The sequence below is a fragment of the Macaca fascicularis genome, chromosome 11, assembly GCF_037993035.2.
Source record: "Macaca fascicularis isolate 582-1 chromosome 11, T2T-MFA8v1.1".
Taxonomy (NCBI): domain Eukaryota; kingdom Metazoa; phylum Chordata; class Mammalia; order Primates; family Cercopithecidae; genus Macaca; species Macaca fascicularis.
This window is the reverse complement of record NC_088385.1, coordinates 69326996-69353905: the sequence shown is the minus strand read 5'-3', so window position 1 is coordinate 69353905 and position 26910 is coordinate 69326996. Positions and strand designations below refer to the sequence as shown.

The 26910-nt window shown below is 35.0% G+C and overlaps 1 protein-coding gene across 16 annotated transcripts in view; it reads right to left on the bottom strand.

Annotated features, from left to right (window-relative positions):
- Nucleotides 1–12523: 12523 nt before the first annotated feature.
- Nucleotides 12524–26910, bottom strand: part of USP15 (ubiquitin specific peptidase 15) — a 148599-nt gene continuing 134212 nt past the window's right edge. For 8 of the 16 annotated variants that reach the window (XM_065524510.2, XM_065524511.2, XM_074007319.1 and 5 more), the window contains 7 exons: nucleotides 26721–26791; nucleotides 26222–26337; nucleotides 25418–25567; nucleotides 22221–22324; nucleotides 20994–21038; nucleotides 17365–17453; nucleotides 12524–14467 (listed from right to left, as the gene is read on the bottom strand). In XM_065524510.2, the coding sequence (XP_065380582.1) occupies nucleotides 14285–14467; nucleotides 17365–17453; nucleotides 20994–21038; nucleotides 22221–22324; nucleotides 25418–25567; nucleotides 26222–26337; nucleotides 26721–26791 (758 nt within the window). In that variant the 3' untranslated portion in view covers nucleotides 12524–14284. Of the gene's footprint in view, nucleotides 14468–17364; nucleotides 17454–20860; nucleotides 21039–22220; nucleotides 22325–25417; nucleotides 25568–26221; nucleotides 26338–26720; nucleotides 26792–26910 lie in introns of all 16 variants that reach the window. The other 8 variants (XM_005571416.5, XM_005571417.5, XM_074007321.1 and 5 more) reach the window with 2 other exon arrangements.

The window sequence follows — 26910 nt, the reverse complement described above, 5'->3', positions numbered from 1 at the left end:
CTCCTACACATGTTACAAGCTCCACAGTATACTGTCATATATTTTGCTTTGAACAATCAGTTGTTATTAAGAAAAGCTGACTCTCTGTGAATTACTCTTTCTCTATTGCAATTCACCTGTCTTGACAAATTGGCTCTGTCTAGGCAGTGGGCAAGGTGAACCTGTTGGGCAGTTACATTTTTAGGTAGATTTTGTTGCAATCAACAATGGCTCCATCATTTTTAGGATTTCATTTTTCAATTATTAGTCACTCTGGCTTTGCAAAACTATGGCCTCTGAGACCCCTCAGCATAAACCGGCATCTTCCACATAAGCTCTGTCAACAGCATAGACTGTATGATTATGCCTCAGTGTCTTCCAACTGTTTTTATATTTAGAGTTTCTTAATGTTACTTGCATGACTGCTAGTCTGATGCAAGCCCCCGTTCCCTTACCAGAAGCTAGAAGTCTGATGTGGACATTTTGCCACAAGGATTTTGATACTAGAATTTTTCTCCTCCTCTTAATGTTAAACCTAGTTAATTAAAATAAACTGTTTTTAAAAATGACCAAGTAGTAAGCAAAACTGTCTTAACTCATTACTAGGCCATATCCCATGGTACACCACTTCCCTTGTAGTGTAACTCAGGAGGAAAACTGAGATGAAGTGTGGCTCAGGGATGATATAAGGCTTACAGAAGAGGTAAAAGATGCTGTAAGTTATGAGGTAGGGATTAGACAATGCCTGACAGACAAAACACATATATAATTGTAGAGTTATATGCTTACATTATTTATATTACGAAGAGCCATCATTTATTCTAAATAATTGCTCATGCAATATGTTCACTTTATTGTAAATTGTATCATTAAAAAAATAGTCCCCAAAACCTTGGATTTGAAGAACTGTGTGATAGAGTAAAAAGGTTTTTTGTTGTTTTTAATGTTCAAATATTACAATGCAAAGCTTGTGGGCTTTAAGGATAAAAGGATAAAAGTAAGGAGAAAAAAGGCCATTTTCCACCCCAGATGAATAGTTTTGGCTATCAGGCATAAAGACTAACATGAAAGAATATGCTCAAGGTTAACACACCTTCACACTTCAACCCCAGTCCCAAGATGCCACTCTGTCATTCCAGGAATCACATGTAGACAGAACTCTGTCAAAGAAGGATTTTTTTTTTTTCTCCAGTTGTCATGAAAAACCAAAGAAAAATTTCCCACAAATACACCAGCAGACTTTCCTTCTGGACTCATTGGCCTTTAATGGGTTATGGGCCCAACACTAAATCAGACAAGGAGAATAGGACTACTTTCCACAAAATTGACTTTAAATAATAAATTCCTATCCCTAGTTACCTGGTTAGGGGGTGGAGAACTTGTTACGTCCACTAGTAAGGAAGGATGACTAGTGGGTGGATAACAATCATGTCTGTTGTAGCCAAATTTGACACGGAGGAGAAGAGACTTCTGACAATTTTCTTCCCTTGTCCAGAGCCTTGTTAGGTGTAATACAGAGCTTTGAGGTGACGAAGAACCCAAATCAAGAGTAAATTCCTTGTCTTTGGACAACTGTATTGAACAGATAAATGTTTGGGGTATTTCCAACTCAAAAAGGTATTCCTGGTCTTGTGTGGTCAAAGAGTATCTTTATGGAGATGCCAGAAGCTTCAAGTTGTGAAAAGCCTCTGAACAAATGGGAATTCAGGATGCCCTCCAACTGCTGCTAGAGATAGCAACTGTATCTTCCTTATTGGAAGAAAGAATTCCTTAAAATTAAAACTTCTTTAAAAAAATATAAATGAAGTATAAATTCTCTACATTTAATCGTGAATATTCCAAATTCATAAATACTGAACTTAAAATGTTAGTATATCTAAAATGTACATTTTTAGTGCACATTCGTAAGGTAAATTACTTTTAAAGCCTGTTAACATATGTACCCAGCAACATGTCAGGAATACAACAAAATCACAATAAACACCATGAAGTTTCAGACATTGAGAAAATTTGTTTAATAACTTTTACATTTAGGAAGAAATACTATGCCACACATACACCATCTTAACATCTTAAGAACAAGATTCTTCCATCAGGTAATTGTCTAGTGGGGGAAGAGAGACGTAACTTACAGCCCAAGGTGGCAGTTGATGTCAGAAGATCAAGCAAGTGTATTTTGGAGCAGGTCTTGAAGGAGTTAGGAGTTTGCCAGGTAAGAGATAAGGTAGACCATGCAAATAGAATAGTATGTGGGAAAGCCCCGTTGTCAAGTAGTATGACATGTTTGAGGGAAAGTGAGGAATTGGATGAGGACCAATTCTTACTTTTTTTCCTTCAAGCACCAGGTTAACAGGCAACCTGGGTGGACTGACTGTACCATACTCTTTGCTCTCTTGCTAAAGAAAGTTTGTTAGAACTTGAGTGTGAATGGTATTGAACAGTGATATTTGCTGTCATTCGTAAGGAAAGAACAATCATTCCCATAGTTGGGTACTTATTAGCAATAATACCTGCTACATTTTTCATAATGATCAAGACACAAAACCTTGCAATTATTCTGAAAGTTAGGTAATATTCAGTAACAGTGGTAGGAGTAGATGGCTTAAGTGAATGGGGATTTGGTTTCCTTATAAATATTAATAGCCCCCCATCACAAGTAAACTTATATTCTGAGAAAGTCATAGGTTTGCTAAGCAAATATGCAGTTTTGAGTCACATTGTTGCTTTCTAATCAGGTTGCTCACCCCAAGCCTTCCTAGGTGGACATTAGGGAGCTGCTCTAGTTTACAGAGAGGTGAGAGGCAGAGAGGTGAGGTGAGTTGCACAAAGTGGTAGGCTCAGAGGTGGTTTAACTCCTGAGCCTATGGTCCAAACGACTCTTTTCTACATGAAGGGAAGTGATGGTTTATTTAATGTGTTGACTGGGCCACAGGGTGCCCAGATATGTGGTCAAACACTATTCTGGGCTTATCTATGAAGGTGTTTTTGGATGAGATTAACATTTAAATCAGTAGACTGAGTAAGGCAGATTGCCCTCTCTATAATGTTGGTGGCTCCCATCAATTGAAGGCCTGAATAGAACAAAAAAGGCTCAAGTAAGGAAAATTTCTCTTGCCTGATTGAACTGGGACATCAGTCTTTTCCTACCTTTGCACTAAAACTGAAACAGTCAGTCTTCCTGGGTCTTTAGCCAGGTAGCTTGTGGACTGGAACTTTTATCATTGGTTTTCCTGGTTCTCAACCCTTTGGACTTGAACTACACCATTGGCATTCCTGGGTCTCCAGGTTGCAGACTGCAGATCATGAGACTTAGGCTAAGTGCATGAGCTAACTCCTTATATATACACACACATATATATTATATATACACACATATATATCATATACATACATATATATGAGGGAGAGAGATATATATGTGTATATGTATATGTACACATACATGTATCCTATTGGTCTTGTTTCTCTGGAGAATCCTGATTAATACAAGGAATTAGAAGAGAACTTTAAGACAGAGAAACAGGATCTGAATTTTTTTTTTTTTTTAAAATGAAACCATGAAGATCATTCTGGTAGCAGGATAATGGACTGAAGTAGGAGGGGGCTGCTAGACAGATGTCATCTTGGTGAGTGCACCCTGAATACACATTTTTGAAAATGGGATGCTACATTATAGGCTGCCAAAGACATGCAGTTATTTAATACTGGTTAAATGAAAATACATGGCTGGGTGCTGTGGTTCATGCCTGTAATTCCAGCACTTTGGGAAGCCGAGACGGATGTATTGCCTGAGTTCAAGAGTTCAAAACCACCCTGGACAACATGGTGAAACCTGGACTCCACAAAAATTAGCCAGGTGTAGTGGCACATGCCTGTAGACCTAGCTACTTGGGAGGCTGAGGTGGGAGGATCACTTTAGACCAGAAGCTGGAGGCTGCAGTGAGATGAGATTGTGCCACTGCACTCCAGCCTGGGTGACAGAGCAAGACCTTGTCTCAAAACCAAACCAAACAAAAACCAGGCATATATTGTTTTATTCTGCTTCACTTTATTATTATGCTTTGAAGATAACTGCTTTTGTTTTTTACAAACAAGGCTTGTGGCAAGCCTACATTGAGCAAGTCTATAGGTGTCATTTTCCTAACAGCATGTGCTTACTGTGTGTGTCACATCTTGGTACTTCTCACATTTCAAATGTCTTATTATTGTATCTGTTATGGTGATCTGTGATCAGTAATCTTTGACGTTACTGTTTTGTTTGAGGGCACAGATGTGTGTGTTCCAACTGCTCCACTGGCCATTCCCCATCTCTCTCCCTCTCCATGTGCCTCCCTATTCCCTGAGACATAACACTATTAAAATTAGGCCAGTTGATAACCATCCAATGGCTTCTAAGTGTTCAGGTGAAGAGTCATACATCTCTCTCTCTCAATCAAATGCTATAAATGATTGAGCTTAATGAGGAAAGCATGTTGAAAGCCAAGGCAGGCTGAAAGCTAGGCCTCTTGAGCCAAACAGCCAAGTTGTGGATCCAAAGGAAGAGTTCTTGAAATTAAAAGTGCTACTCAAGTGAACACATGAATCATAAGAAAATAAAACAGCCTTATTGTTGATATGGAGAAAGCCTGAGTTTTTTTTAATTAGAAGATCAAATCAGTCACAACACTGTCCTAAGCTAAAGCCTAATGCAGAGCAAGGCCCTCTCTCTCCAATTCTATGAAGGCTAAGTTAAGGAAGCTGCAGAAGAAAAGTCTGAAGCTAGCAGTGATTGATTCTAAGGAAACAAGCCCTCTCCACAACAGACAAGCATAAGGTGAAGCAGCAACTGCTAATGTAGAAACTGTGGCAAGTTATCCAGAAGATCTAGCTAAGATCATTGATGAGGGTAGTTACACTAAACAAACTTTAAATGTAAATGAAAGTCTTATGTTGGAAGACGTCATCCACGACTTTCATAGCTAGAGAAAAGTTAATGCTTGGCTTCAAACAAGAGACTGATTTCTCTTGTTAGGGGCCAATGCAATGCTAACCAATGTTCACTTATCATTCCAAAAATCCTAAGGCCCTTAAAATTATACTAAATATAATGTTTCTGCTCTATAAAAGGAACAATAAAGCCTGAATGACAGCACATCTGTTTATAGGAAGGTACTAAATATTTTAAGCTCACTGTTGAGATCTACTGCTCAGAAAAAGATTCCTTTCAAAATATTACTGCTCATTGACAAGTGCACCTGGTCACCCAAGAGCTCTATGGAGATGTATGAGATTAGTGTTTTTCTACCTGCTAACACAACATCCATTCTGCAGCCATGGATCAAAGAATAATTTCAGCTTTCAAGTCTTACTATCTAAGAAATACATTTTATAAGGCAAAAGCTTTCATGGAGAGTGATTCCTCTGATGGATCTGGGCAAAATAAAAACCTTCTGAAAAGGATTTGCTATTCTGGATGCCATTCATTCAGAATATTTGTGATTCATGGAAGTCAAAATGTCAACATTAACAGGAGTTTGAAAGAAGTTAATTACAACTTTCATGACTTCGAGAAGCTCAAAACCTCAGAGGAGGCAGTAACTGCAGATGTGGTGAAAATAACAAGAGAACTACAAGGGGAGCCTCAAGATGTGTCTGGATTGCTGCAATCTTATGGTAAAACTTGAATGAATAAGTTGCTTCTTATGCATGAGCAAAGAAAGTAGTTTCTTGACAATCTCAACATCTGTGAAAAGAAGGGGGGACAAGTTTTCTCCTGGTGAAGATGCTGTGAACATTGCTGAAAAGACAACAAAAGATTTAGAATATTCTATAAACTTAGCTGACAAAGCAGTGGCAGGGCTTTAGAAGATTAACTCCAATTGTGAAAGAAGTTCAGAAAGAAGTTCTATTGTAGGTAAAGTGCTCTCAAATAGCACTGCATGCTAGAGAAATCTTTTGTAAAAGGAAGAGTAAATTGGTACAGCAAACCTCACTATTGTCTTACTGTAAAAAATTCCCACAGCCACCCTAACCTTCAGCAACCACCATCCTGGTGAGTATCTATCAAAATGAGGCAAGACTGTCCATCAACAAAAACATTACTACTTGCTGAAGGCTCTGATGATTATTTAGCATTTTTTGGCAATAGTTTTAAAATTAAGGTATGTACATCTTTTTTAGGCACAATGCTATTGCAGTTAATAGACTACGCTATGGGGTAAATATGCCTTTTATATGCACTGGGAAACCAAAAAATTTGTGATTCACTTTATTTAAGTATTTATGGTGGCTGGGAACCGAACTTGCAATATCTGAGGCATGGCTGTACCCATAATTGTTACTCAATATATCTGTTATGGGCTCAACTGTGTCACCTCCAAATTCAAGTTGAAGCCTTAAATAGTATTTGGAGAGGAAGTCTTTAGGAGATAATTCGGTTTAGATGAGGTCATGAGGGTGGGGGCTTCATGATGGGATTAGTGCCCTTATAAAAAAGAGATGCCTGAGAGCTTGCTCTCCTCTCTGACCCTCCTCTGCTACCATGCAAGAACACAGTGAGAAGATAGCCATCTGTAAGCCAGGAAGAGCACCCTCACCAGAAACCAAGTATACTGGGGTACCCTGATCTCAGATTTCCAGCCTCCAGAAATGTGAAAATATAAATTTCTGTTACTTAAGTCACCCAGCCTGTGGTATTTTGTTATGGCAGTACAGTATCCAAACACATAAAAGCCATAACCTCTGGAGTCTGGATTATTGTCTTTAATTCAAATGACTTTAATGACTAATAAAACTGGGCCAAAAAACAAAAAGGCAACATAATTGATGTCTGCTGAAGGCAAAGGTTCTAAATGTGTTAGGAAGTTATGCTCATAAATACCTTTAAAAATTGTATTTGTAACTGGATTATTTTGTGTTTGTATATTACTGTATATCTTGAACTTAGAATAGTGCCTGGCACATAGTGGACACTCAGAAAATATTTGATGAAGGAATGAATGAAGCTCTAGAGGCCTTAACAGATACAGAACAGATGGGTTGCTGCAGAGCCCAGTGCCATCCATCTACAAAGTGAGGAGCCAGTTAAAGAGTACAAATGAGAAGGAACAAGAGGATTTAGTGACTGAGTTGTCTCCAGACTTTGTGTACATGACTTTTCTCCTTCCAGCCCTCAGTTTCTACCTCTGTAAAGTGGGATTCCTCAAAGATCTCTGGGTTCCTTTTCCCTTATTTCTGCATAAACAAATTACCTTAAAGCTTAGTAGCTAAAAACACAAACATCTGTTATATCACAGTTTTTGTTAGGAATTCAGGTGTGGCTTGCTGAGAACCTCTGGATCAACGTCTTTCATGGTGTTGCAACCAAGGTGCCTGTTGGGGATGCAGTCTCATATAATTGGATTCTAATATTCCTGATAAAATTTTAATTTTCAAGTTTACCATCATACTAAGACTTCCGTTCCAAATTTTTTATAGGAGGCCAAAAAAAAAAAAAAAAAAAAAAAGACTCATCCTATTAGTTATTAATTCTTTTGCTAAAAATATAAACATATACTTTTAACAACAGCTTCAAAAATGAAATTTAGGCCTTCCTCTCCACATCCATAAACTTAATACTTCTAAGAGACCAGCATAATTTTATGGTTGTGAAAACTGTAATTCAGAGGTTAATGATTTGTTTGGACCTAGCTGTGGTGGAAGTTGTTGTAAATATAGAATGTTTCCTACCATATCTCACTGTAGGTAGTACTCAAATATCTAGGATTAATGATGTTTACTGTTTGAATTTGCAGTATTACTTCAACTTATACAATAGGTACATAGCTCAAAAGTGAATATAGCTCTGAGTTCTAGAGATTAAAAATCTTTACCAAAGTCACTCAGCATTTAAGGGAGACCTACAGGAATTCTTTCTCAAATTAAAAAAAAAAATACTATTAAGTAATTTTCCCATCTTTTTTTTTTTTTTTTTTTTTTTTTTTTAAATAAGGGCAATTCTAAAATAATTCCTATTTGCTTTACATAATTCTCGGGACACTGATAATTCACCACAATGTGATTACAAATAGATAATCCTTGGTGTTTCTATTAGGGAGTTCAAGAACTGAATGACGGGCTGGACGTCTCAGTCTTTTTGGGGAAATGAGTTAAACAGACATGATGGAATTAATTTGGATGAACTTATCAGACAATTTAAAAATTGTCCACTTGATATAATGGAAAGATGGTTCTCACTTGAAAGAAGATTAAACGCTGTATTTAATAGAAATGACTCAAGGTTAGAAAAGAGTAGGTACACATATGACTAGACATAAGTGAACACTTTAATACATTAGTCTAAATTACTTAAAAGCATACTTAATCATGAACAGAAGAGCATTAAAGAGTTACGTCTGTTAACATCAAACATTCCTTTATGGAGTTTAAAAGAAAAGCAAATACTATTAAAAAACACTTTAATGAGAGACTTGTGTTTGATACGTTACAAAGTCTAAGAATTCTGAAAGATTTTAAATAAAAATTAGAAATGTGGTGATGTTTTAAGGTTTAAAACAACAGCTTGGGAAATGTTAAGTATGTGTCATTACTGAGAAGAATGTAATAATACACATTAATGGGAAAGACTGTTGGGATGTTTCCATATTTATTGTTTTACTTTTATGTATGTAGATTTAACTCCAGCTAGCAACAAACTTAAATGTCACAGCAAATATTGTTTTTTTTTTTTTGGTTTCACCAAACTATATAGAACAAGCTGCAAGTTCCTGACATGAGAAAAAAAAAAAAAACTGTAGCAACACGAGCACCAACTTTAATCATGATATTCTACAGTAGAACATAGTAAATTACTGATACAATTTAAACATTTAAAATATATTTTGTGCATATTGAAAGTGTGTGGTCTTATTTTACACATTTTCAATTCCAGAGATAGTTGTATTTTTAGCTGCTTTGTTAAATCACATTTGCTACACATTTCTAGGGAAAAAAAATATCAAAACCCATTTGACTGACTTTCTCTCTGTCCTTTGAGACTCTAGTCCAATATATTATGTAAATTCCTGATTTTCCTTGAATGGCTTAGCCAGTTTCTGAATGTCCTTAATAGTCTAAGGTCTATTTCACAACCCTGACAAGTTCCAGGCTCCCCAAAGTAGAGCTGGGGAATAATTAAACCATGGCACGATGGGGTATGCTTCCCGATGCATGTATTTTCCAAAAACAATTTTTGAACTGTCTGTTTTATATTATCCATTTAAAAATTCTTTACCCCATCATTAGTGAAGAAAAAAGTCTTGATAAATATTTGAATTTTTACCATCTATGTTTTATTTTCCTAATTCTGATATTTTAAAGCCTATTCTATGCAGCTTATCAAATTTTGATGTATTCTATGTAGCTTATAAAATAACTCAATTTTAAACCAAAGTTTTGTTATCTGAGCTATTTGGAAATTCTTTTAATATATAGTAAATATGAATTAAACACATAAAACACATACATATTGAATTGAAATGGTCTCCAAACCTAGAATGCTTATTTAAAAACCATCATATATAACTAGAAAATCTGATAATAAAATGATATATAATATAGATCTGCAACTGAATATATAATGAAAACTAGCAAGGATATAAATACACTCACCTTTTCCTCCTTTCCCTATCCTCTGGTCAAGTGGCACTTGAAAGAATTATTTGGGAATAAGTATCAATATATTTTCAAGAAATGTTGTTTCCAAATTCCTCATGTTAAGTTATTCAAAGAGCAAAAACATTTTTATTTTACTGTAAAGTAAGAAAAAAAAATGAGCAAAAATTTCTTCTCTTATTCTTTGGCTCTAGAAAGGGGCTTTTGCTTTCCTTCTTATTCCTCTGATATTTTAGAGGACCTCTGGTTCCTTCCTCTAGTCTATGACTCAAGAATTTTCCACATTTCTATTTTAAAAATTAAAGTGGTGAGCTCATCTCCACTGCACAAGCACAGGAGATCAGAAGCATACTACATAGGGAGAGGTGGAAGCAGGCAATAATGAAATGCATTATCTGTAGATAACTTTAAAATAATAAAACAAAAAATTGGCCTGCTTTTTCTTGTCACCATACATCAGACTCAAATGTTATCAGTCTAATATATTCTTCCTCTCCTCTAATACATTTTTAATTAGAATATGTATTATCTCTGAGGTAGAAAGCTTCTACTACACCCTACACTCCCTTTCGTGTACCACTGAAGGAGACTCCATTTCAGCCTCCTGGCTTATTTTATAAGATAAACTCACTTCAATCAAATTAGTTCATAAAAAACCCCACCACTTTTATGTTGTATCTACTTTGGTACTTACTGATTTTCTTCATGCCCATATCAATGTTTTGTGTAGTTTTATATCCAGTTGTCAGAAAGCAAGGATAAATACAGGACTACTAAAAGAACACAGATTATGAGAAAGCAAGATATTTAAATAAAGCACCAGGTTAAAACTTTTTCAAGGAGATTAATTAAAACTAAATTATAAGGCTGAGGCAGGAGGATCACTTTAGCCCAGGAGTTCAAGGTTACAGTGAACTATGATTATGCCACTGCACTCCAGCCTGGGCGACAGAGTGAGACCCTGTCTCCAAACAAACAAATGAATGAACGAAAGCAAAACTAAAGTAGAGTTTACAAAGTCCTGAAATTCAGGGTTGCATTTGGGAAAATGGAAAGAAGGGGACACAAGTTAGATGAAAAGGACAAGAAAAAAGTATGTCACATTGTATTTACCATTTAATTAAAATTGTAATAAAAGTATATAAATTAAATGAAATTAGTTTTTAAAAGAGAATGGGTCAGTCAATATTCCAGTGGGTACTTTCTTATTCAATGCTCAAATACTGAGCTAAATATACCTTTAAAAGCAAAGTCATTAGACTTCAAGATGTCTATTCAGACCTAAGAAATCAGTGAGCGTGTAATAAAGTTTACAAAGCTCTTCCCATAAAATATATGATCTCATTTGAGCTCTCAAGAATCCTATGAGGCAGACACTATAACACAGTGAGAGGTAGTATATATCTGAGGATAGAATATTGGCTCTACCACATAGCAATTGTGTGAGCTTGGGAATATTACTTAAATGCTTTGTATCTTGGTTTCTTCATATGAAAAATGGGGATGACAACTATCCCTACCTCATAGCTGTTGTGGGATTAAATGAGAGAATGCATATAAACATTTTAATAGAGTGCCTGGTCTACAGTAAGTGCTCAATAAATGCTGGCTATTATTATCATCATTATTCTACAGGTAAAGAAACAGACTAGGAAATATTAAGTTCAAAGTCATGATTACTAAGTGGCAAAGCTAGAAGTAGAAATTCTAGTCTAGATATATTCCCACTACCCTGTATTACCTATGAATATCTTTTTTTTTTTTTTCTTTTTTTGAGACGGAGTCTTGCTCTGTTGCACAGGCTGGAATGCAGTGGTGTGATTTCAGCTCACTGCAGCCTTGACTGCCTGGGCTCAAGCAATTCTCTCACCTCAGCCTCCTGAGTAGCTGGGAACACAAATGTGTGCACACCCAGATAATTAAAAAATATTTGTACAGATGAGGTTCTTACTGTTACTCAGGCTGGTCTCAAACTCCCGGGCTCAAGTGATCCTTCTGCCTCAGTCTCCCAAAGTGCTGGGATTACAGGCGTGAACCACTGTGCCCAGGCCGAACACCTACTTTTAATTAGAATATGTATTATCCTTTTGCACTACTTTTTTTTTTTGAGACGGAGTCTTGCTCTGTTGCCCAGGCTGGAGTGCAGTGGCACAATCGTGGCTCACTGCAAGCTCTGCCTCCCACGTTCACGTCATTCTCCTGCCTCAGCCTCCCGAGTAGAGGGGACTACAGGCGCCCGCCACCAAGCCTGGCTAATTTTTTGTATTTTTAGTAGAGACGGGGTTTCACCATGTTAGCCAGGATGGTCTCGATCTCCTGACCTCGTGATCCACTTGCCTCGGCCTCCCAAAGTGCTGAGATTACAGGCGTGAGCCACCGTGCCGGGCCCCTTTTGCACTATTTTTAAAGTCTACTTTTTGCAGCTGAAAAATGACATTTGAGTTTGACGTTTCAATGGCATTATTAACATCACTTCTTTTAGTGGGAATAGAAGTTAATGACAGGCATTAAAAAGAAAGTGGTCTCTGAAGAATTAGGATGGAGACCACAATCTAGGTTTAAAAGATTTAGCTTTGACTTTTCTTTAAATCTTCAGAAAAATGGAAATATAGTCCATTAGTTGGTAGATGGCAGAAAGAATGTAAGCTCTGTGAAGGTAAGGATATGTGTTTACTGCTGTATCTCCAGACTCTAGAACAGTGATTGGTACACAAACATATGCTTAATGAATAAATATTAAAGTTGAAAAATATCAACTTTAAAACATGTCCTTAATAGTAAGATTCATTTTGCTCTGACATAATTTCCTTTCTAGTATTAACTATTTATAACTAAAAAGTCTAGCATATAGTAATCTAACCATAAAGTAGGGGATTTTTATTAAAAGATTAAGAGTAAGAAATAAAAGACTAAATAAGGCCTTGAATAGCTTTATTGAAATCTGTATAAATAAACATGCACATTTCAAATGTAAACTCAAGTGAACTCAAGTGCAGACAAAATTTTAACCTCTGTCATGCAGGAGGTTAGTTTACATTAAAAAAGAAAAAAAGAAAAAAAAAAAACCAAAAAACAAAAAAACCCAAAGCAGCTTTTAAAATACCAGGATGATAAACCAGCTTTAATATCAAGATATAAAGCAAAGCCATGATCAACATACCTCATTTATCCTGGTCAAATGCATTTTTTTAAAACTTTTAAATGCTAACATAAATAAATAATTTACCAAAATGTGCACTCACAGAGTGAACTTTTATTTACAATACACAATTTATAATCTATTGTATTTGATTAGTTCAAGTGAAGAACATTATACTTTTTGCTTTAATAACAGTGGGACACAAAGCAATTTCTCAGGTAGTCGATATGTGAAATGTGCCCCAGCATTTAGGTTTTCTATTAAAGGCAGTATTGTATGCCAATTTACAATACATTCTTTCAACTAGATCAAAGGGAAAAAGCAGCAAATAAAAATGTTTCAAATGTTCACACATATTTTTGGCATCCTGGATCCTTGAATGTGGTGAACTAAAATCAAATTCAAGGTGTTTATGCTGTATATACTGTACAGGTTCTGACTCTGGAACATGCAAATGCCATTTCTCTTATAACAAGTTACCTTCTGAGAAAAGCTGTAAGGCTATGGTGAATTCCATCAGGAACACACAAAGAAAGTTAACAGACCTACCTTTATAGCCAATTGTCCATTAATGATTTAAAGGCCAGTATATGAAAAAAATTTCTCATTTAAGCTTGATGCAATTATTACTATGGATACAGAATACTATTAAGTCTGTCCTTATATTACAATAATTGGGAGAGCTAAAGTTGCCAAATTACCACAAAATGGGGTAGAGAAAAACAGACAGCAAAAATTTTAATTTTGGACCAACACCCAATTAAAGATATGCATTTTAAAGCAAAAAATGTTTCTGAATGTCTGAAGAATAGATCCCAATAGCAGTAAATAATACTTACATGTAACTGAAAAATGACTTTAGATGGAGTATGAAATCTAGAACCTGTTTCCACAGTGGCAGTAAAATGAATATAATATTCTGGATTTTTAATGGTACTACAAAAGGAAATAGCTTTTCCAAGGTTGTTTCTCGTATCATGATTTGGTTTTTTAATAGGCCCACATTGATTACCGGGATAAATTTGAAACTGTGGTTTTTGAAGAATGCTGCCGCAGTATTTATGCCACATTGATACTGCAGCTAAATATCATAGTAGTATGTATGGCAGCCTAATGCACATGAACTAGATTATCCAAAAACTAAGTTCAGCCATAGTTTTCTTGCAGTATTATTAGAGCAAAATAAAGGACCAACATCCACAAATTTAACATTTGTCATCAACTCACATCCAAAAAATTAAAGGAAACATAATTAATCAAAACAGCAGCAAACTTAAAAGGGATTTATTTGTGATTTCCTATATATATTTAGCTTGTAAATACAAGACTGTAAATGTATTAAGAGACAATTTCTGTTAAAGTTTTCATTGTGTTTCACTTCAAGTACTGCACAAGTTAAAATCTGATAAAGGATTTACATTCGGTTATCTGAAACTCCCCATCTCAGACTTTTGTTTTAATGTGGTGGGTAACTTCATCATTTCCATAGATACCACCAGCAGGAAAGTCTCTCTTTTATGGCTTCTAGGACTTTCATTAGTTAGTGTGCATACAGTTTTCATTTTCTATATCATTGTCATTATCATTGCTATCTTCATCACTTTCTAATGGGATGCCAGTGGCAGCTGAAGCACCTTTAGTTTCTCGGTCAAGAGGAAAAAAGCCAGTTCCACTGAAAGTGTCTTGTCTCTGGTAGAAGAGTACATATGCTGCTTTGGACTGTCAAAACAAAGGATGTTAAAATGGTTATGATTCTCAAATATCACATTAAACACATTATGAATTTTTAGGTGGTCACCAATTTTGGTGAGAGGGCATAAATCAAATAGAAAAACCATGCATGGTCAAATGGAAGTTACCAAAATTCATTAAATAGAAGACAATTTCTAATAAAGGAAGAATGGTCGTTAGAATTACAAATTTTTATGTGCTTCTAAATTATTTGGACCAAGAAATAAATGCAACTGTGTCACAGATTAACCTAGTTACTCTAATGTAAAACAGAATTCTACGCTTTCTTTCCTGTCATCTCTTAAGGAAAAGGTAAATTCCTTCCTTCTAATACTAGTCACTTCATCCCATGTTTGCTGTAGAGTCCACCTTTTCCTACCATCTTAAAGATACTGTTCCATCAATGATCACTGTGTATCTTTAATGAGTCCTTATCCACTGGACTTTTCTCTTTGGCCTTAACAAATACCTAAGGTTTTTCCTATCTATAAGTCCCTCTCCATTCTACCTCCCCTTCTAGCTGCCATATACCTCCTCTCTTCCTCTTCCTCACAGTCAGGGTGATAAACAGAATAGTCAATACTCATCATTCACTCTCATGCACACTTCTCAACTCAAAGTAATCTAGCTTTTCCCCAAACCATCCTAGTAAAATGGCTTTCAGTAGGGTCAATAACCTAATAAACAACTGAAATGGGTGCCCTTTTCCGTTCTTTTGGTCAATCTCTCACTATTTAATTTAATTTAATGCTTCACTATTTCTTTTCCTATCAACAAAACAATTTTTTGCTTCTGTGACAACACTACTCAGATCTCCTACTATCTCTTTGGCTTCTTCTCAGACTCTTCTGTGGACTCATTAAATCCTGACCTTTAAACATACTATGTTCTGTCCTCAGCCTACCATTGTCTCAACCTGTATCCTCTCACTAGATGACTCATTTAAACCTATGGCTTCAACTGCTGCCTAAGGCTGACAACTCAAATGTATAACCTAAATCAGTTCTCACCCCTGAACTCCAGTCTTATTAGTCCAACAACCTAATGGAAATTTCCACACAGTTATCATACAGGCATCTCAAACTTCAACAGCAACTATTCTTCCTATATTCCCAATCTTGGTGAATGGTGAAGTAAAAGTCATCTTAAACTTCTCCTTCTCTGGATCTCTACATCTATTACCTTTATTATATCTTTTATCAAGTTATATTAATTCTATCCAGTAAATATCTCATAAATCCATTCTTCCCTTGTTTATATTGTTCTAACTACTATTTTAATTGCTTAAATTATGTGACAGCCTCCTGTATGGCTTTTCTGTTTCTTTATTCAGTGTCTCCAATCTATCTTCTATGATGTTCTCAGAGAAATGTGAAGACACAAACTGAACAATGTTATTCTCTTGCTTCACAATCTAATGGCTTCTCATAGTCTGTAAGAAAATGTCTAAACAACTAGAATGCCACTTTTCTTGATCTAAGCGCTAAATTTATCTCCAGCCTAATTTCTTCCCCATGTCCCTTTAAGAGCTTTTCCTTTCAGTCACATCCAATTATGTGCTGTTCCCTTAAAATATCATGCTTTGTCATGCCTCCTTGTTTTTGTAGATACAGTTTTCTTTGCTTAGAACACCTTTTGTTTAATTTACTCTTATTTTTACTAGCAGACGAGGTCAGACATCATCTTTACCACAAGAACTTCCCTGTACTGGTATTATCCCCTCAAACCCTAAATCTGAGTTGAGACAGAAGTTCCCTTTCTAAGTGGCCATAGTAAGGTATTTAATAGTACTTATTATGCTGTAATTGTTAATTTACTTCTCTGTCTTCTTTAGTTTATAAATCAGAGATAGCTACCTTTTAAGCTCTGGACTGAGTGACAACTGTCTTTTTAACTCTGTTTAGAATGGAGTCTTTTGTGTATCTCTCTCTCTCTATCGTATTCAATTTGTTGACTAAATGAAGAATCATCATTGTTAAAATGCATGGCAACATCAAATTCGTAAACTATATATAAACAAGATAACTGTTTATTTGAAGCCAAGATTAGGGCAGTGTTGTTAACAAGACTGATGAGGAGGTGGGCAATTTGAGAATGTCTGGACTGGGAGATTAAGGAGGAGAACAGAATTGAATTTCTTTTGCAGAAAAAAAGAAATTAGGAGTTTAAGTGTAAACAAAAAATGTGGTTAATTAAAACACAATTTAAAAAATATTTATAGTATTCAAGTCTCTCTGTCATAGATACGGGGAGATAAATGACAGCATATATACATATATATGTATGCATCTGTGTGTACACAAACCCATACTGAGAGAGTCAGCGATGGATGATAAACTGATGCAAGTGTGAACAGATGGAACTTCCTCATTTTTTTACTATTCAGAAAATATCAAAGTAGTAAGTACACAAGTATTAATCCTTTATAAATCTGTAATTTGTTTTATCTAATTATATCATTTTGAGTTTAAATACTTAATTTTCATAAGGCAAGATAAGACTTTAAAGATCACAGATACGGTACTTCAAGGATTTTTTTTCTCTTGTTTAAACATCCTGGCTTTAAGTAGTCAATGTCTAGAAAGTTAAGAGCTGAATCTACTTTCCAAAGAAAAACTTAATTATTTTTATTAGAAACTCCATGTTGAAAACTACCAAAAATTTTTTTACCTTGCAATTTATGCTTTTGTTAGTGGGAAAATTTAGAAGACAAATTTCCATTTAGGGGACAATTTGACATTTCTTTAAATAAGAGTCAGTCTCTTTTAGCTACTCAAGCCACTAAAATATAAATTACAGTGTTCCATGAGCCCCTTTTATTAATTTATATTCACTCCTTAAGGCAGTGAATCCCATAGTTTTCAGGAAATATAAGACAAACTTACCACAATTTGGTCTTCAGATGCAGTGGAGACACTACTGTCATCAAAATAGTACCATTTTCCATCATCTTTATTTTTTGCAAAAGCAGTATCTAATGAAAAAAATATAATCACTGTGACAAAAATGATCTTGGTTTTCTGGGGAACTCCTCAAAACTCTATAATCATCTATATAAGGAATATCTACTAAAACTGCCTGATAATCATCTATGAGGCTTATTTATTACACATTCAATTGATTCAAATGATTTCTAATTTCCGCAATTAGATACCTAAAATAATTTTCATATAAGTTGAAACATTCTTTTTTCATCTCAGGAAAAAACATTATTTTTAAATTCACAGAATAACACTAATGATAATAAATGGTAATTAACATTCATGTAGTGCTTACTGTGTACCAGGCATAGTGTTATGCACTTTACATGTATTGTCTCATAAAGAAGGTATTATCATTACAATTCTCCCCACCTTAGAGACAGGAAATTAAGACATCAAAAGAAGGATAATTTACTCAAGGTAGTATACTGTTAGCTAGCAGTTAGGATTTAAACCTAGATCTGTTTCTGACTTCATAGTTTGAAATTTCAACTATTATTAAATTTTCTATAACAATTTCTTTTCTGATACCTCTACTCATTATGCTATAGTGTTTTTTTTTTTTTTTTTTTTTTTTTAAAACACCAGAATCTCTTTTAGTCTTTAACAAAAGTATAGTCGGTCCTGTGCATACATGGGTTCTGCATCCCTGAACCCAACCAACCACAGATCAAAAATATTTGAGAAAAAAAAATTCCACAAAGTCCTGAAGAGTAAAACTTGAATTTACCATGTGCTGAGTACTATGCTACATTCATGTGAATGAAGTGATGTGCAGGCATTGTATTAGGTATTACAAATAATCTATACATACAAGTATATGAGAGGATGTGGGTAGGTTATATGCAAATACTACAATATTTTATATAAGTAACTTGAACATCTGTGGTAACCACTGATACAAAGGATTGACTCTACACAGCAAGAAAAAGGCAAAAAGTGATTCATTAATCCACATAATTTTTAAAGATCTGCTTTAAGTTAAAAAAATGCCCCTTCTCCCATCCCATGCCTTGTATAAACTACTCAATAACTGAAGAAATAAAGTTGCACAATGTTTCCAAAATAATTATATGTGGTCATTGCTTCTAAAAAGTGACACTTTGTAGGGTATGGCTTCTAAATAATTCTTCCCATCCTAAAGTAAATATTATTATTATTCTCATTTGTATGTAAATACAAAATTGAGGTATTATCCTTAATATGGCTGAAATCAAAGGGCAATATTCTCTTTCTATGAAGTTACCTGTTTAGATGATGTTCAGAGGGAATGACAATACTTTGAAAGTAAGGCAAGCATTATCTTTGGTGAACCTCCACTGGTGGCCAGAAGATAATTCAAAAGACAAGCCGATCAACCAACCAGCCAACTAACCAATCAATCACAATAAAATAACGGTTTAAATTCTAAGTTGTTTGGTTAACGATTTTACTGAGTACCTAGCAGGTGGAAGAAATGTTTCATATTCTACCTGGTGTTGGTTCCCTCTCTTCAAAAGTCAACCATGGAGAGAAACCGTAGAAGCAGAGGAAAGTTAGAGTCAAAGGAACTAACAACAACAACAAAAAATTGAGAACCCTGTTCTCAATATATGAACTCAATAATATTTCTGTGTGCATTCAAGATGGCTGCAGAATGTGACAGAATGGATGGAGACAGAAATGAGAAAACAATCTAGAAGAAAGCTTTTAAATTTCATGCTTCAATTTTTGTCACAGAAATCAGCAATACTTAGGCTAACTGAATCAGAGTCTTATTGCTGTTTGAAAGTCCTGTTGGGCTAACAAAATATTTGACAACTAATATGACTGTACCCCATGCAGCTGGTTAAAAATCAGCCTTGGTGAGGAGTGGAATGAAACAGCAGTGGGCTGAACACTTTGAGCACACTTTTCTCTGTTTTCTCTCCTTCCAGCTACAAAGGACCTCTGCTAAGCTGTTGCTGTGCATGCTGTATTGTTTCTTGACCTGTATCCTTTCTTAAATCTAAGTAAACCTGGTGCTGGGTGCAGCCTTTTGTGTGCTGTGAGTTCGTTGATCTCAACCCAAGACCAGCGCAGAGCAGATGCTGCACTTAGGTCTGTGTGATCTGTAAGAGACACACTCAACACAAAGGCACAGAGTTTGTAAATTAAATGATATCAAGAAGAAAGCTAGAGTAACACTTGTAATACCTGAGAAAAAGAAAAAAGGGGCAAAGAATGTCAAATCCCGGTGTTAAAAGGAACAACATAGAAAGAAGAGCTACCCATTATGAACATAAGTATAACTATGCAAAATATTAACAACTAATAAAACGGTTGGGAGAAGCAGGTCAATCAACACTTTAGTAGGAGTCCTGACAAATTCCTCTCAGGAATAAAATGAACATAAAAAATAACCAGGGATAGTAATGGTTTGAATACAGTGATAAGCTTAAAATATCACAGATATAAAGAACTCTATATTTAAATGGGGAATGTATATATTTTTTCAAGCATACAAACATTTAAGGAACAGACCATGTACTAAGACATGTTGGAACTTTCAGACTCCTAAAGATTAATGTAGACGATGCTCTCAACTGCTATGTAATAAAAGAATGAAGTGACAAACTCTATATTTGAAAACTAAGCATATGATTAAATGACATTGTGCTAATTAGGAAATCATAAAGGAATGAAAATCTGAAGCACAGCTAAAGCAGTACTTAGCAGAAATTTATAGCCTTTTAATTAGCCTTCAATATAGGAGAAACAATGAAAAGCAAAAAGCTAAGCATTCAATTCAAGACGTTGCAAGAAGAGTAACATAGAAACCCAAAGTAACAAGAGGAACCATACAATGAAAGGAAGGGAAGAAATCAATTAGATAGAATAAATACATACAAGCCAGGTGTGGTGGTGTGCACCTGTAGTCCCAGCCACTCAGAAGGCTGAGGTAGGAGGATCTCTTGAGCCCAGGAGTTCAAGACCAGCCTGGGCACCATGGTGAAACCCCACTGCTACTAAAAATACAAAAAAATTAGCTGGGTGTGGTGGCATGTGCCTGTAGTCCCAGCTACTTGGGAGGCAAAGGTGGTAGGATCACTTGAATCCAGGAGGTAGAGGTTGCAGTGAGCCAAGATCGTGCAACTGTACTACAGCCTGGTGACAGAGAGAGACCTGGTCTAAAAAAAAATGTATAGATAAAATAAAATATAATAATTATAAAAAGTATAAACACATACAACAACAAAAATAAAAATTTAATAAGATGAAAAGCTAATTCTTTGAAAAGACTAATAAGATAGAAATCTCAGAAGACCGATACTTTTTTTTCTTTTTTGAGACAGTCTTGCTCTGTTGCCAGGTCAGAGTGCAATGGTGTGATCTCGGCTTACTGCAACCTCCGGCTCCCCGGTTCAAGCGATTCTCCTACCTCAGCCTCCCGAGTAGCTGGGATTACAGGCACGCACCACCACACCCAGCTAATTTTTGTATTTTCAGTAGAGACGGGGTTTCACCACGTTGGCCAGGATGCTCTTGATCTCCTGACCTCGTGATTCACCCACCTCCACTTCCCAAAGTGCTGGGATCACAGGCATGAGCCACTGTGCCTGGCCAAGAAGAATTGATTTAAAAAAAAAAAAAGAGAGAGAAAAAGAATGAAAATAGGATAAAAACAGTGTGATATAAGCATTACAAACAGCAATTCTTAAATAAAATGAAAAACCTCAATGAAAGGGATACATTTTTAGAAACAGAGAGAACATCAAAATATACACAAAAGGAAAAAGAAAACTGAATAGACCAATAGGCATGACATAAATAAAAACAATATGTCTGTAAAGCCTAAATGGCTTTACGGGTTAATTCTACTAGACTTTGATGAACAGTTAATTCCTATATTGTACTAGATGTTCCAAAAACCAGAAAAAGGATAAAGCATCTCAGCTTGTTTTATGACTCTAACTTTTATTCCAAACTAAGATAATGAAAATATAAAACACTTACAAAACCATTTCACTTATGAATGAAATTGTAACAACCCTAAATAAGTTTGACTAAATCCAACTGTGTATCAAAAAATATATAATGATAAGTAAGATATATCCAAGGAATGTAAATATCATTCAACAGAAAAATCAACTGCTTGCAGAGTGTCGAGTGTTAGAGCCATCCTGGGGGGCAATCTGGTAACATTTACTCACTTAAACTCAGCAATTTCACTTTTGGGTATGCAGCCTAAATAAATTCTTACATAGGATACCATAAACAATGGTTTATCAGTCTTACAGTGGTAGAAAGTGAAAGGCAATTTAGATGTCCATCATGAGGTAAGTGGAGAGAGAAAATATGGTAGATGTAAATTATAAGCAGTGAGAAACAACTGACTAAATGGACACAAAGTAACACAGATAAGTCTTAATAAGTGTTGAGATCTAGTGAGATCTATAGCACAGTACCAATTAAATGAATAAATATTAATGATTTATAAGAGTATCTGCATCAAACATGTTAGAAAGCAAAGGGGAAGGAGAATGTGGAGGGAAATGCACTCTAAATGGGACAACATTCCCTCCTGGGCCTTGAACTGAGGAGTATGATGAACTCAATTCTCTATACCCTATGTGAAAAAAAAATGTTCAAAAGCTGACTCATTCATTAATCAATACTGAACTACTATATGCAAGACACATCTGATATTTTATCCTTAAGAAGCAATAAATATCTTAAAGAAAAAAGTCTGGAGTTCTTCAAACACCACGATTGGGTAAAAAGGCAAACTGTCAACTTACAGTGTCCTCCTCCCATCCCTCCATAGTGGTTGGAAACAGCAATCAAATTATAGCGGCAAGGACCTGCATTTGGATTAATTAAGAATTCCGACATATCCAAGTCACTGTTTAAAAAAGAAACCAAGTTAATTTTTATGTTGTCCCTAAATGCAATGAATTCTATTCCCTTCTGCCATTGTTGTTTGACATATATATATATATATGTATATATATCCCTCTCTCACTAAAGAAATTATGAGTCAAATAACTTACAAAACAAATCATACATGTACCTCTGAGATATTAATGTTTTGGCAAATATTTGTTTATGGGTTGAAAATTTTAAAATGCTTCATTGAGGATATTGAAGAGATATCTACACTCTCATGTTTGTTGCAGCAATGTTTGCAACAGCTAAGATTTAGAAACAATCAAATCTTGTTGATTTGATGAAACTATGTGTTGCAATGTTGATGGAACTAAGTGTCTATCAACAGATAAATGGCTAAAGAAAATCTGGTACATATACACAATGAAGTACTATTCAGCTATAAAAAAGAATGAGATCCTGCCATTTCCAACAACATGGATGGAACTGGAGATTACGTTAAATGAAATAAGCCAGGCACAGAAAGACAACAGCCCATGTTCTCATTTGTGGGATCTCAAAATCGAAAGAATTGAACTCATGGACAGTGAGAGTAGAAGGATGGTTACTAGAGGATGGCAAGGGTGGTGGGAAGGTAGGGGAGAGGTGGGGTGGGGATGGTTAATGAATTAAAAAAAAAACGAATGAATAAAACATACTATTTGATCACACAACAGGGTGACTATAGTATTAACTTAATTATACATTTTAAAATAACTAAGCGTGTGATTGGATTGTAACACAAAGGATAAATGTTTGAGAGGATGGATACCCCATTCTCCATAATGTGACTATTTCACATTCCATCAAAACATCTCATGTACCCCACAAATATATACACCTACTATGTACCCATAAAAATTAAAAAATAAAAAAAATAAAAATGTTGAATGTTGTCATTTAGATTAACGTTTTTATGCTAACACATTTAACTCTCAGTATACCAGGAAAAACAGTCATCGCTATTGACCATCTGGGTCCAGTAGATCTTCATTTTAAAGTCAATTTTAGAAAGTACTTTATGGGCAGGGTCGGAGATTAAAAAAAAAAAAGAAGTGACTTATGTGAAGAAAAATATAGGAATAGTGAAAACAACTTTCTTAGAAGTTTTAAAAAATATTAATATATCAAACCCTAATTTTATTCTACATTTGCTGTCTTTGATGACCTATATACCTGAAATGGGCAACATCCCTTGAATGTGACTGACTAATCATAATCTATCATTCAAGAACCTGGAAAATGACTATCTTGTAAATAGCTTATTATTATTTCTGGTTGTTCTTCTTGTATCTGCATCATTAAAAAACAATAATGATTCTAAATTTTAAATACATCTCTAATAGATTCTAGTTTGTCATTACTTCTGATTCTTTATTTTTTTTTTTTGAGACGGAGTCTCGCTCTGTCACTAGGTAGGCTGGAGTGCAGTGGCGCGATCTCAGCTCACTGCAATCTCCACCTCCCAGGTTCAAGCGATTTTCCTTCCTCAGCCTCCTGAGTAGCTGGGACTACAGGCACGTGCCACCACGCCTGGCTAATTTTTTTGTATTTTAGTAGGGATGGGGTTTCACCATGTTGGCTAGGATGGTTTTGATCTCCTGACCTCGTGATCTGTCCACCTCGGTCTCCCATAGTGCTGGGATTACAGGCGTGAGCCACTGTGCCCAGCCCTGATTCTTTTTCTTATACTTACATTGCCAAATGCTATATTCTTGAAAACTTATAGCTCACTATTTTGTTAAAGAGAAAATGATCTTTTTTTCACTCAATAATTACAAATAATTTTAAATTTATAACCACCAATTATATTGAGTAATCCAATGAATATTTTATGTAATCTATTTCCTTCTAGTTACCTTTGTAGATACACCTGCCTTTAGCAATTGTCCACTTACTAACTGTATCAAGTACATTTTGGTGCACAAATATCACAGAATATGAAATAATACCACTGAAAGTTTTTTTTGCAAAATGGGATAGTACTAAGTTCTTGTACAAAATATTGTGTGATGCAGTCCTTCCTATTGAATGACTAAGTGATTGGGAATACAATGTTTCCTTTTTGTCATTCTGAATTCTCAACTGTTCAGTAAAAGCAGGGGAAGAAAAAAAGAGAGATAAAGCATGAAGATGTATACAGACTTCTTTGTACTTCTTTACAGACAAGATCAGGGTGCGTTCAAGGTGGTATGGCCATAGATGTATCTTTTTACAAATATGATGTCATATAATGGCAATAGGAAAACTGAAGGATGATGTAATAGGGATGATTTATTTCACTACGGTGTTATCCTTCTAAGCAATTCCATTATTCTGTTTTATTTTAGTCTTTTTGAAAACAGCATATTTAGGGCTGGGCGTGGTGGCTCATGCCTGTAATCCCAGCACTTTGGGAGGTCAAGGCGGGCGGATCACTTGAGGTCAGGAGTTTGAGACCAGCCTGGTCAATATGGTGAAACCTTGTCTGTACTAAAAATACAAAAATTAGCTGGGCATGGTGGCAGGTGGCTGTAATCCCAGCTACTTGGGAGGCTGAGGCAGGAGAATCACTTGAATCCAGGAGGTGGAGGTTGCAGTGAGCCGAGATTGTGCCATTGCACTCCAGCCTGGGCAACAGAGTGAGACTCTGTCTCAAAAAACAAACAAACAAACAAACAAACAAACAAACAACAAAAAAAAAACCACCAAGAAAACCCAACATATTTAGAAGTAAGTGATGAGTAATGATGAAATAATTCCTAGATAAACAAAATTACTAAGTACCATAAAGTATCTTAGATTTATAAATGAGACCAATTAACCCATAGGTAATATAACACAAAAGGAGTTTTATTGTTTTTAGTTTTTAAAAGTATATTTCCTCTTTGGTCTTTGGAAAATCTCTAAGAAAAAATAAAAATTTTGAAACACTGATCCTTATAAATTGTTAGAACTACTCAAAAACAAACTTGAAAGCTGAAATTGGATCCAATGGCACCTGATATTTACTAAAGGATAATAACAAAAAGCATCAAGTAAATTTGAAAGAAGAGTTGCTCAATACTTATAAAATACAATTAAAGCTTACTTGATAGGGAAATCAACTAAGGTATCCAACTTGTCTCTCATGTATCGACTGTAAGAAAATCGCTTGAGATGTACTACAAGTACTGGAGGCAAGGACCATAAATCCAATTTCTTTGTGGCTTGCTGATGTTCTTTACAATTCGGACAATACCTAAGAATAAAGAGAAGTATTTAAAGCTTGATAGAGGTACAAACAACCCCCATTAATGAAAATAACAAAAAATGTTCGGAAAGTTCTACATTTATTCAGTGGGCAATTATCGTATGCCTAATATGTACCAGGTTGAAAGCAACTCTTGTTATTTTTATTTTCAACACATTTTCCAAAAAGGTTAAACCATTATAAATTAATATACAAACCAATATTTAAAGACATAATGAGGGCTAGATTATTTCTCTTTTAGTATGCAAAAAAGACATCTGTGCTGGAAGATAGGTATTAGAAAATCTCAAAACTGGGCTCTAATGGAATAACATCACAAAATATATCACTACACTTTTCCTAAAAAGCTTCTCTCAAAATGATTACGTAGCTAAAATTTCTTGGAAAACAAGTAACTAAAATGAATTATTAATAGTATAATGGCTATTAGGAAAAACACAGTAATAAAATTAAGGCAACACTGTAACAGTATTTTTTAAGAACTTCCTATCCCTCTTAAAAGGCTACCACTTATATAAAGAATCCTTTACTATTTAAAACATCAAAGAGAATTTAGTAATTACTTTTTCAAGTTAATGTGGCACGTATCTCAGAATAAACCCTTAAAGAAAACATAAACAATTATTTAATTTTGTCTCTTACCAGGGATCTTCAGCACCTAGCTTTTCTTTTGTTGTAAAAAGTTCAATGCAATCTTTTAATTTCACAAAGGGTTTTTTAGGAGGTTTATACTCCACACTTTCATGTTTTTCAAAGTCCTAAAGAGAAGTATTTCTTGAGTTAAGAGAACAAATGAAACAAAACTCATTTTAGTGGTACCATCTTACTATGAATAATAATGAAAACTCCTAAACTTTCTCAAAAGAATCATAAAGCTTATTTCAGTTGAGATTTATATCATACTTCTAAATAATTCCTGTACACTCCTATATGGATGAGCAAAACATGTTCAAAATGAACTCTGAACCTTTGGGGAAAAAAAGGTATTTTTGCAAAGACTTTCTTTTCTAGTTCATGACCACTTTTTTACTGGCAAAATGAACATTTGGTGGAAGCAAAGAATGTAACACAACAGTATGATTATCTCTGGTAATCACATAAAGTAAATCAAGGAAAGGTAAATAAGTGAGTGATGACTTACCTCAGCAGCATTTTCATCAAAATATCGTTTTTTCAAATCAGGATCCCAATCCAAAGCAAGAAAAGATCTTTCTAAGGTGGAAAACATATTTTTTCTTTAAAATTTAATATGTCTTAGTATTAAAGTATATTTTAATGTTAGGATATACACTAGAATAAATAAATAGCAATCTTTTCTACTTGTACAGGTG